General features: G+C 65.9%; 1 protein-coding gene across 1 annotated transcript; it reads right to left on the bottom strand.

Moving 5' to 3' along the window:
- Positions 1–337: 337 nt before the first annotated feature.
- On the bottom strand, positions 338–7,058 carry CNN2 (calponin 2). The gene is made up of 7 exons (XM_044753689.2): positions 6,895–7,058; positions 3,609–3,730; positions 3,174–3,240; positions 2,919–3,056; positions 1,956–2,072; positions 1,657–1,803; positions 338–1,320 (listed from the first exon to the last, which is right to left on the bottom strand). Exons 1-7 carry the CDS (start codon positions 6,955–6,957, stop codon positions 1,045–1,047), a joined length of 930 nt encoding a protein of 309 aa, XP_044609624.1. The 5' UTR covers positions 6,958–7,058; the 3' UTR covers positions 338–1,044.
- Between the last annotated feature and the right edge of the window lie 4,958 nt (positions 7,059–12,016).

Genomic DNA, 12,016 nt, shown 5'->3' with positions numbered 1-12,016 from the left:
TTTGAGGATGAATAGGAGTTTGCCAGGGAGGGAACTCCAGGCCAAGCCAATCACAAGCAAAGGGCTGGACCTGGGTGTTGTAGTGTCCGGTGGGGCCTGGGGTGGAGGCCCCCACTTCCCTCCCAGCCAGCCAGGAGGCCGGTCCCTTCCCCAGCCCCGGGTCTTGGCCCTCAGATCATTTCTTGGAGCCACACTGGCTGTGCCCTGGGCCTCAGCTTCCTCTCTCCCAAGGCGGCTGTGGGGACTGACTGAGATGGACGATACCCCCCTCGTCCCCCCCAGAAGGGACCCGAGCCAACAGGTCCCCCACGGCCTTGGACACCAACTCTCCCAGCACCTTTTCCTAGAAAGAGGTTTTATTGCCTTTGGTCCACAGTTGGTATTTCACATTATCTCTTGGTCCCAGGGCTCCTGGGTGGGGGCTGGTCCCCGGGAGGGCCTCGGGGTGGGGGTCCCTGTGCAGTACTTGGCGGCGGGGGGCGAGGTGGGGGAGCGGGGACAAGTTTCGGGGGGGCGGAGTGGGCCTGGCTTTGCCTCAACCACTCAGAACTCCACTGTCCCGTCTGGGCCTCAGGAAATCCAGTCCATCCCAACACACAAAACATCTCGGGACTGTGGCCTGGCCGTCTCCCAGGGGACCTCCTCCCTCCCCAGCACCCCCAGCACCGTCCCCGCCCACCCCCCTGAAAAAAAAAAGAAGCATCTTTCTCTTGTTAAAACTGCCTGCAACTTCTGCGGGCACAGAAACCACAAACTGCTCAGCAGAGAAGACGGAAGAGGAGATGAAGCAACCGGAAACCTTCCGGGGCCGGTTCCCCTACCTGCCTGGGGTCTCCCCCGCACTCCCCCAGCTCGGCCCAAAGCCTGCTGGGAACCTGGCTGCAGGACGAGCCCGGGCAGAAGCCCCACCCCGCACGCCCCGCCCCCAGAGCCTCCAGCCTTCCCCACAGACCCCCGGGGGCAGTGCTGGAACATGCGGAAAAACAAGACGAAAACACAGAAAAACCCGAAAACCCAGACGGGGCGATGATGCGGGCAGACGCCTCAGTAGCCCGCCTCCTCCTGGTAGTAGGGGGGGTACTCCGGGGCCTCCCCCGGGCCGGGGCTGTCGCCGGCGGCCGCTGGAGCGCCGTCGGCTGCGGGGCCTTGCGGGCAGTACTTGGGGTCGTATATCTGGCGGCCGAGGCCAAAGACCTGGCCACTCTGGTTGGCGCCCTGCGTGTAGCCCATTTGCAGCGACATGGAGGAGTTGTCACACTTGTCGGTCCCCAGCTTGGTGTCATAGATGTGTCGCCGGGTCCCAGGAGCCGTCATGCCCACCTGGGGAGGGAGGAGGGCGTCAGGGTGAGGATGGGACCAGGGGCCCCAGGGGAGGCGAGCAGTCCCAAATTCCCACTCTGCTCCCATCTCTCTGTCTTGGTGCTCACGGCGCAAACTCCTATGCATCCTACCACGCCCTGCTCAGACGCCCCCTCTCTCCTGACTCTGTGACCTACGACCTTCTCCCTGGGAACCTTTGAGGGAAACTGAGGCACGGAGCCGGGGAGTAACTTCCCCGGGGACACACGGGGCGAGCCCAGGTGGAGACAGAGAAGGCACAGCCAGAGAGCGGGGGGTCTGACGACAGGGACGAGGCCGCGGGTCCGGGGGGCCCACCTGGCTGGCACACTTGTTGGTGCCCATCTGGAGGCTGATGGTCGAGTGGTCCATGGGCGGTAGGATGTGGTTCTTGGGGTCGTACAGGTGCCTCCTGGTGCCGTAGGCCGTCATGCCCGACTGGCTGGCACACTTGTTCGTACCCATCTGCAGGGCGGCGGCCGGACCGTCAGGGCCTCGGGATGCCGCCCCGAGCTCCAGGGGCCACCGACCGGCTGCACGGGGCCCGCGTGTCGCCTCAGAAGCCCACCTCCCGCCGCCGGGCACCCCGGTGGGGGCTGGAGGAGCCTGGCGCCCACCTGGAGCCCGATGACGCACTGGCCGGCCTTCATGGTGGCGTCGTCAAAGTTCCGCTCCTGCTTCTCCGAGTACTTGACGCCGATGTCCACGCCGCTCTGCAGCCCCTTCGTCTTGGCCTGGAGGCGAGGGGCGCCGGGAGCACCAGGGGGCCGGGCTGGAGCACGAGGCTCGGCCGGGGGGGTCACCGGGAGTGACTGCCGCCCGCCCCGTCCACCGCCGACGCCTCGGTGCCTGGGCCTCAACACGCCCCCCTCTCTCTCACCGTCCATCACCTCCTTCCACCCAACCCCCGGCCCCCCGCGTCCAGGCCACGGCCCCCAACGCTCCCCGGATGCCGGTCCCCCCGGAGCCTCCACTCCCCTGGTGGCAACACTGCCGAGAACACCACTCGGGACCCGATTCCCCGACACGAACGCTGTCCTCCCTGTTCCCACCGCTCAGCCTTGCTGTTCCCTCCTCCTGAAACACTGTTCCAACCCACCCTGGACGTCGTCGGCCTAATTCTTCTCCTTCAGTTTATAACTTCTCACAATTGATAACTTACAAAAAAACGATTTAGGAGCTTAAGGGGAAACCCCGAACAAGTGGGTGATAAGGAGGTGTCGATGGAGGCCCATGGCTGGATGTTGACAGCGGGGGGGCTGTGTGTGTGTGTGGGGGGGGCTATATGGGAAATCTCTGGACCTTGCTGCTCACTTTGACTGCGAACCTAAAACTGCTCCAAAATATCAACCTTAAAAAAAAAAAAAAAAAAGGTTTGTTCGTTGTCTCTTCCCCTGTCAGACTGTGAGCCCGTAAGGGGCGGACCGTGTCTGTCTGGTTCACGACCGAACTCGGGGCGCCCCGCGCCTCCCCGCGGGCGCTCAGAGAGACTCGCAGAGGAACGGGCCCGTAAATCTACCACCGTCAGTCGACCTCGCTGTGTGACTCCGGGCAGGTGGCTGCCCCTCTCTGGGCCTCACCTTCCCCGCCAGGGCGAGAAGAGACACCTGCACCTGCGTCATGTTCCCGCTCTCGAACAGGTCGTTGGCCTCAAACAGGTCCACGGGGTTCATGCCATAGCTGACCATGGCCTTGATGAAGTTGGACAGGTTTTCCAGCTGCGAGGGGGCGGGAGAAGGGCGGTGAGGGGACCCCCCAGTCGGCCCACCTGTCAGATGGCGGGGTCCCTGCCCCCCACCCCGGCCCGGCCCGGCCCGGCCCGCCGGCCCCCTCACCTGGTGCCAGTTCTGCATGGAGCGGTTGATCTTGGGGACGGAGCCCGGCTGCAGCTTATTCATGAGTCTGGGGGACGGGGTCGGGGTGGGTTGGGGGGGACACGGGACGTCCCGTCAGTTCAGGGGAACCTCAGGGGCCACGACTCTCATCTCGGCCACGCGCATACCTTCCACGGCCCCCTCCTGCCTCACTATCTGGGCCTCAGTTTCCCCTCTCGCAGTGCCGCCTTCACCCGCCCGTGAGCACGGCCCGCGTAGGGGCTGTAACGGGAACCGCCGAGCGCGGGGACAGACAGAGCGACGGGACCGGAGGAAGCGGAGCCAGAAGGAGCCGGGGACCCCTCGAGGCAGGAGCTTCCGGCGGCAGGTGGCGGGTGGGGTCACGGCTCGCGACAGCCCGGGGTTGAGGGGGACGCGCATGGCGCCTGCACTCACGTGCACAGGATAATCCCGTCCTTGAGGCCCTTCTGGAAGTCGGGGCCGATGGACAGGCCGGTGAGGCCCTCGATCCAGCCGCGGAGCTCCGCCTCCTTCTGAGGGTCGTATTTGGACAGGAGCTGGAGGAGCAGAGGTCGCGGGGTGCGCGGTGACTATGCGCCCGGCGGCGGCCCCGAGAAGCGCCTGCCGGGGAGGGGTCTGCGACTCCAAGGGAAGAAGAGACAGAGGGTCCTGGAGGTCCCCATACCACCCCGCCCCAAGCAGATCCGGCCCCGTTCCCCGGGTACAGACAACCCCCCACGGCGCAGCCCCGCTGGGACCTCCCGCCGAGAAACACGGGCACGAATCCACATCCCAAAACGATGCTGGACCCCACGCGGCCCCCGCGGGATCTGGGCCGTCAGACCCCCTCGCTCCCCCGGCAGCAGACGCTGACCCCTCTCTGCCCTCGTTTGTGAATGTGCTGAGACGCACGTGACATCTCCCATGTCAGAGCCACCATTCAGTGGCACTCACCACGTTGTGCCACCAGCACCTCTCCCTCGTTTCCGGAACATTCCATCACCCCAATAAGATCCCCCATCCCCATCAGCATCACCCCCGCCCCCTCCTCCCCAGCCCACAGCCCCCACCAGCCCACTCTCTGTCTGTGGATCTGCCTGTTCACGTCCCTGGGGTCACACGCTGTGTGTCCTTCTGTGTCTGCGTCTCTCCCTGAGCGTCGTGGGTTCAGGTCCGTCCCTGTGCGGCCGTGTCAGGGCCTCGCTCCTTTTCAGGGCTCTGCAATATTCCACTGAATGGCCAGACCGATCCATTCGCTACTGATGGACATTTGGGTGACTTTCACCATTTTGGCTATTGTGCATCGTGCTGCTGGGAACATCCGTGTACCGGTTTTGTTTGAACACCCGTTTTCGATTCTTGGGGGTGTGTACCTGGCAGTGGAATGGCTGGGTCATAATTCCGTGTCTAACTTACTGAGGAACCGCCCAACCTTTCTCTGCCCCTTGAACTGGCCACACCAGTGACTGCCTCAGGGCCTCTGCACATGCTGTCACTTCTGACTCAGATGTTTGCACGGCTGGGTCCCTCCCTGCAATCCCGTCACAGCTGGAAGTTCCCCTCCCGAGAGAGGACTCCCCTGAGGCCCCCGCCATGACGACCCTCCTCGCACCCCTCTCTCGCCACCCCTGCCTGACCCCCCTGCCCGTGCTTTGGTCGCCCCCCTCTGCTGTGTGATCCATCTCCTTGCTGACAGGCCATCCCCCGTCGTGCTTTTTGCTGTGCAGCTCAGGGCTGCCCCTGTCACCACTGGGCGTCGATCGATAAAAACGCTCACGGGCCCCATCAGCGCACACCCACTGCCCGCGAGCGCACACGGGCCCCGTCCCCGTCGGCGGCATCTCAGAGTATGGACGGCCGAGAAAGCCCGGGGGAGCCCCAAGACGTCAGGGACCCCCAGCCCCCTTCCTGGTCCCTGCGTACAAACCCTGCGACACGGGATCAGGGCTGAGCCGCCCGGGGGACAGAGGCGGGAGGCCGGTCAGTCACCCGATCCACCCGGCCCGGCCCCCTGGGGCCTCGGCCTCCCGGTTCCCACGGCCTCGGGGAGCCGCCCCGGCCGCACGCGGAGCCAGACAGGGGGTCACGTCCCGAGAGGCGCGCTTGAGGCGGGCGGGCTGGTCTGGATGCCCGGTCCGCGCGCCCAGCTGGGTCCCGTCCCCGACGGCTCCGGGGCTGGGGTCGCGCAGAGGCGCCCGGCGGGCCGGCCCTCCTCCCCCGCTGCCCGCGCATTCCTGCCGGCCGCAAACTGCCAGGAATGCAGCCGGCCTCCCCCAAATGGGGACCAGCTGTTCCCAGCGGGCCAGACCCCCCCCCCCCCACCGCCAGCGGCCGGAGATCCCGCGGCCACGGCCCCTCAGAGACACACACTGGACGTCGGCCCACCTCCGTGCCAGCTGGCCGGGGGGAAACTGAGGCACGGGGGCCGGGCGGCAGGGTCTCTGGGTCGCCCTCCTCTTAAGCAGCCGGTAAAGTGGACGGGCTGTGGGCTCGAAGCCGCGGGAAGCTGGTCTCCAAGGCCGGTCCCGCTGGGGGGCTTTGTCCTCACCCCCTTTCTGCTGCCCCTCGGGAGGCGACCAGGAGCAGGACGTGGCGGGTCTGGGTCCCCCTCTGCCTCCCGCGAGCTGTGCGGTGCCGGCAGCTTCAGCCGTGTCTCTGAGCCCCATGGGCAAACCCGCCAAGGAGCAGCCCGGGGAATCAGGGCTGGAGGGCGGGACGGTGCGCCCCAGGGGGTCAGGGACCGGCAGAGCCCTCCCTCCCCGTGCCGCCGCCCGCAGGTGCCCGGCGGGGGCTGGCGGGGCTGTGCCCTCAGCGTGCCCAGGCAGGTCCCCCGCGGCCGCGGCTGTGGGGCCACATTCCCAGGTGCCTGGTGGGAGGGTGTGTGTGTGGGGTGGGGGCGGGGATGACAAACCCCCAGCAGGCTGGAAGCGACCTGGCTTGTCAGTCCTGGGACCTGCCCCTGGCTCTGGGATGACCCCCCTGCTCCCCATTCCCGGGACGGGCCCACCCTGCTGTGTGACCCTGCAGAAGTGTCTGCCCCTCTCTGAGCCGCCACCACAAGCGCTTTCTCAAAAAGTGTCTCCACCTGGCGTTTCCAGGTTGCCAAACGCACACATTTTAGGGTCGCATTTAGGGGACCCCGGCGAGCTGTGAGCGAGGCCTCTGCTCTCCCTTTGACCGTGTCAGACCCGGACAAAGAGAATGTGGGGGTGGGAGCAGCCGGGCGGCCCCCCGGGCTCCAGCCTCCCCTGGGCGCCCCCCGCCAGGTGTGAGAGGTCGGGAAATTCCTGTGGGGGGGCCACACCCTCCTGCAGGCTGCGGCCCCGCCCCCTTCCTCCCGCCGCTGCAGGGGCCCCGAAAGCAGAAGTGCGGCCGGGGGATGAGGACGAGGGGGCGCGGGGGGGACCCCTGGGCTGTGGGGGCGACAGTGGGGGGGGGACTGCGGCTGGGGGCGGGGCGGGGGCAGAGGTCAGACCCGAGCGGTCCTAGAGGATGGGGGGACGGGTGGGTCACGCCTACCCCGAGATCGCAGCCCTCACGGGCCCCCCTCCAGATTCGGGGGGACGCCCCGGGCCCCCCGAGACGTCAGGAGGAGAAGGGCCGCGCGGCCCCGGGTGCAGAGCTCGCGGTGCCCCCCCAACCCCCAGAGTCGGGCCCGCGGGGGTCCCGAGGAAGTCGGGGATGGGGGGCGCCCCGGGAGCTGGGGGGGGTCCCCACTCACCCGGTTCTTGACCTCGGCCGAAAGCCCGTACGAGGGCCCCTTGTTGAACTGCGTGGAGCTCATGGCCGGCGGGACGGACGGACGGGCGGACTGGCGGACGGACAGACAGACGGACGGACGGGAGGACGGCGGCGCCCGGGAGCCGGCGACCACGCCCCCGCCGCTGATTGGCGCCCGGCGCACATGGCCTTATAAGGCCGCGCCGCGCGGATTCCTGCGGCCGCCGACTTCCGGAGCCCCTCGCCGCCCTGACCCCCCGCCACCCCACCCCTGCGCCCCGGGCCCGGCCCCTCGCCGCTCGGAACCGACGGGAAACTGAGGCACGGCGGTGGCGCTGGGCCGCCCAGACGGGGCCCTCCTGCCCTCACCCCGCTGGGGGCTCCTAGGCGGCTCCCGCACCCCTTTTGGGTCTCAGTTTACCCTTCTGCGTCACGATAGGCGAGGGGGGATTGCTGGGTGGCACCCGAATTCCCTTGGGGCACGAATGAGGACGCCCCCCCCACTTTCTGCCACTTAGAGGGGCCTCCCGGTCTGGCCCCTGCCTCCTGGGAACTCCGGTAGTTGGGTGGTGGGCAAGGGAACTAGGGCCGGCTCCTCTGAGGAGTGGGCCATGGGAGCTGGGGCTGCGACGGGTGAATAGGAGTTTGCCAGTCCCAAAGGGATTAAGTGTTGCTGGCAGAGCAAAAGGTACAAAGACAGGAAGGGATTGTTTGTGGTTGAAAACCTTTAGGGATTAATCAGATAAGCTGGGGAAGTGGGGGATAAGAAGGGGCCTTGAATTCTGGGCTGAAGGATGAAGTGGAATGGGGAGGAGGGTGGAACAGCAGAGAGTGTCGATCAGGAGATGCCCTGGGGGTAGGGCTGAGCCTGCCCAGTGGACCAGGCCGGGCACACAGTGGGTGCTCAGTAGGTGGTGTCTATGTACGGATCAATCAATCAGTAAGGGAATAAATGGATTTGCTTATTCAGTCAGTCACTCATTCATTCATTCACACAGCTATTCATTCATCAAACGTTCCCTGACGCAGCCTCTGGGCCATTCCCTTGCTGGGTGATTCTGGGTCCCGAGAGACCGTAACTCTGGCCCTGCCCATCTCTGGGAAGACGGAGCCAGGCACAGGAGCCCCCACCCACCCCGGTGAGCAGGCACAGGACAGAAAGAGGGGACTGGGGTGCAGGAACATGAGCGGGGAGTAGGGGCTGCATGTAAGAGGGGACGTTGGAGATGGGGTTCTGAGGTGTGAGTAGGAGTCTGACACACAAGTGGCTGGCTGGGCTCTGCGAGGGTCCGGAAATGACTCGCCCCTGGCGCCTCACTGCCGGGAAGTCTGTTTTCTGTCTCCACCTGTCATTCTCCCGGGCCATCTGGCCGACGGCTCCTTTCTTCAGGGTTCAAGTCCGAGCCGGCTGGTCAAGGGTGAGTCCCTTTCCTTCTGGGTCTCAGTTTATCATCTGTGAAATGGGGACCAGTGGCCAGTGGGGGGGGGGGTCAACCATGAGCCAACGGCTCTGATGTGGGAACGTGCAGTTTGGTGGTGTCCAGGCCGGGAGCTGGGAGGGTGGGACGGACTCGGGGGTCTGGGTGGACCCCTTGCAGCGGCACCCAGGGCGCTGTGGAGGCCCCGGCGGCGGGAAAGGGGGCTCGAGTGGGTCCCTCGACCGCCTGCCCGGCCTGCGGCGATGGGTGACTGCCAGCCCCACGCCCGCGGGTCACCTGGTCACGCCCCCCACTCCCGCCTGCGGATGGGGCTCCCGCCTGGGCTGACCGAGGGGACCAAGATGACAGAAAGGCCCCACAGGGCACCGGCCGCCTCTGTGGCCACCGGCTACGCGGCTCGCGAGCACTGGACGTGTGGCCGGCGCGGCCGCGAAGCGAAGGCTTCATTTTATTTGACTTGAGTTAATTCTGACACAAACTTAAAAACCGATGCTGGATCCAGGTTTCGGGAATCGTCCTGGCGGGTCCGTTTTGGCCGCGAGTTTTCCGAGGGCGCGTCCACGTCCGGGTCGGGCCGGACTTCTCGGACCTGGCGCAGCAGCGGGTGAAAGGCCCCGTTAATCGTCTTTCACATCGATCACACGTTGAAATGATCCCGTTTCCGAGACACCGAGTTATGGGAACCGTTTCCGAGACTGTCCTCTTTTCGGTCCTTTAATGTGGCTTAAAACTGAGAACTGTGGGTGTGGTTTGTGCTACGTTCCTACTGGCCGGCGCGTTCTGGACCGCGGGCCCAACCCGGACACTCTTTTGCGGTTTTTTTGGGGGGTGGTCCCCAAGCTAAAAAGTAAAAAAAAAGAAAAGAAAAATCAAAAGAAGACTCTGACGACACGTAGAAATCATACAATACCCGCATTTCAGGTCTAGTCGGACGGAGCTCCCTCGGCCCGGCTGTGCCCACACGTTTGCAGCTGGACTCAGGCACCTCTGGGCCGCAAAGCTGCAAATACTGGCTTTTTGGTCTTTTACAAAAAATGGGTGACCAACGACTCCTCGTCTACACCCGCAGCCTCCCAGAACCCGAGGAATCCAGACTTGGATGGACATCCCAGGATTCCAGATCCCGGGGTTTCGGAAGCTTAGGCTGTGACAACTGGGGAAACTCCGCCGAGGACCCCAACTTCCAGAATGTGGGAGCCTGGGCTCGGGTCCCGACGCCCCGCCTGGCTGTGCGACTTCAGGCAATTGGGCTGGACCTCTCTGTGCCTCAGTTTCCCCGTCCGTGACTCGCCCACTGCCCTTGGGGCTGCCGGCCGCAGGGAACGGTGAATGTGTGGAAATATGTGGAATTCTCGGAGTGACACCGCCCAGGGTGACCCGAGATGAGGACTTGTTGACAACTCACTCAAAATCTCAGGAATTTCGGCCTCAGCTGCAGGAACAGGGCGGGGTTCCGGGGCCTCTGCGGCCGCCCCGCCCTCTGCCCTTGACCCCGTGGCGCTCCCTGTCAGGACTGACCCTGGGGTACTGCAGGGGCTCACGGGGGACGTCCCCAGGTACTCCGGGGTGTGACCTCGGCCATGCCCGTGGGCCGGGGTCCACGGCTGGAGGACCTGGGATAGCAGGGCTGACACCCCCCCCCCAAGCCTCAGCCTCGGGTGCCTGGGCGGTGGGCTGGGCCCCCGGGGTCTCAGGGGTCTGGCTCCGGGGCTGCAGGTGCAGCAAGGGTCCTGTGGCCCCTTCCAGGCAGCCACCCCTGGGCGATCCTGTCCCTGCGGTGACGGGGCTCTGAGTGGGACCCCAGGGGTCAGGGCAGGACCCTGGGCTGGGCCGTGCAGCCCGGGCTTCAGACACCCCCTTGCTCTCTGCAAACGGGCCTTGCCTGGTGCCACTTCCCGGCCAGGACACCTGCGGGCGGGACAGCGACAAAGTAGCAACAGGCAGTGACCATAAGCCTGTCAGCTCAGGTCAGGATCCTCCCCTGCTCACAATGCCCCGGGGGCTCCCCATTGACCCCCAACCGCGCGCCCTCCAGGCCCCTCCCGTGGCCCTGCCCTCTGCCTGATGCTCTTCCCACCCTGGTTGCCCGCTGTCCCCATTCCTGTCCCTGCTCCAGGGTCCCCTTCTCGGCGAGCCTGTGTGAAGCCCCCAACCTGCCCCAACGCCACCGCCCACCGCAGACGAGTCACAGCGACGCCGGAGGCCTTCTCCGAAACCCGTCCGGTCTCAGCCACCGGGTCCGGCTAAGGCGCTGGACCTCGCTGGACGCATCAGAGACCCACCCGCCACAAGCGGCCAGGCCGGCTGCACTCCCCACGCCAAGGGGACATCCGCCCGTGCCCTGCGTTGGGAAAGATGTTTTATTTTCTTCTTTGTGACTAACAAGTGACCTGGGGGGTGACCCACAATAATTTCAAGTGTGCACTCATGGAGCGCCTAGTGAACGCCAGGCCCTGTGCAGGGCGCCTTCTACGGGACAAGAAGATGACAACCTCTTCTGCGACCCCCGCGGGGGATGCTCTCAGTCGGGAGCCAGAGCGGACACCGCTCGTGTCCCTGCTGGTCCCCGGCTCTGTGTCCCCAACACCAGGCACTGGCCCTGGGGCGCCGTCTGCAGCGGGCCCGGGTGTCCACTGTGCGTCCTCGCCCGTGTCCCCTGTCTGCCCTCCCGGGATCCTGCTGGGTCCAGCCCCCCTGCCCGGGAGCGCGCCGTGGTGACACGGGAGGCGTCCTCTTCCTTCGCGGAGGCGCCAGACGTCAAGGATGAGGACACGGCCCGAGGCGCCCTCCCGGGCGGGGACACTGCGGAATGTGCCGGCTGCGGGCGGGGGACGGGCTGGCCACCTGTGAGCCGGGCGGCGGCCAAGAGGAGGACGCGGCTCAGGACAGCTCAGTGGCCGGCACGGGCTCCCAGTCCTGTCCAGTCCTTGACCCTCCGGATGCAGGTCGCGCAGGGGGCACGGAACAAGGACAAGGACAGGGACGCTCCCTTAGTGGCCGGCACGGGCTCTGAGTCCCGTCCGGTCCTCCAGGTCACCATCGGGCCAAGGCCACACGGGGGGCGCGCAGCAGGGACGAGGGTCTGGAGAAGAAAAGAAATTGCCGCGGTGACACCGGGTGGGCAAAAACCGGCCTGAGCCCCGCGGCCCCCGTGCGAAATCCCCGCATGCACCAAGACGGGCAGGAGCGAGGAATTTCCTCTCGTCGCCGACCTTCTCGAACAGCGAGGCGCAGAGCCCGGCGGGATTTTATGACGCTACGGCCCCTGCGACGTCAGAGGGCCTCGCCCAAGATTCGCTGGAGGCGCGGCAGCCTTTCCTCAACGAAACTCGAAGCTGAGATGCCAACCGCCGGCTTATTTGAAGGCCATTGACCAAAGTGCTTTACAGTTATGCCAATTTGATGCAACCTGTCCGGCATGGCTTTCTCGAGAGCACCATGCAAAGGAACATGTCTTCCCGTCACACTTCCTTAGCTGTCTTTAAAACCCTCCCATATTGACTAATTTTGACTCCCACACGCGGCCTCGCAGCCGCAGAGGATTCTGGGGGCCAACTTGCAAAACAGCAGTCCCGACGCAGCCCCGCCCCGCAGCGTCCCCGAGCGGCGCGGCCGAGCGAGCAGGCGGGGCCTCCGCGGGCCGGCCGCCGGCATCCCAGCGTGCCCCGCGGGCGCAGGGGCCGC

This window comes from Equus asinus, chromosome 20 (assembly GCF_041296235.1).
Source record: "Equus asinus isolate D_3611 breed Donkey chromosome 20, EquAss-T2T_v2, whole genome shotgun sequence".
NCBI classification, from domain to species: Eukaryota; Metazoa; Chordata; class Mammalia; order Perissodactyla; family Equidae; genus Equus; species Equus asinus.
The sequence above is the reverse complement of the archived record's forward strand: the minus strand, read 5'-3'. Positions and strand labels throughout refer to the sequence as shown.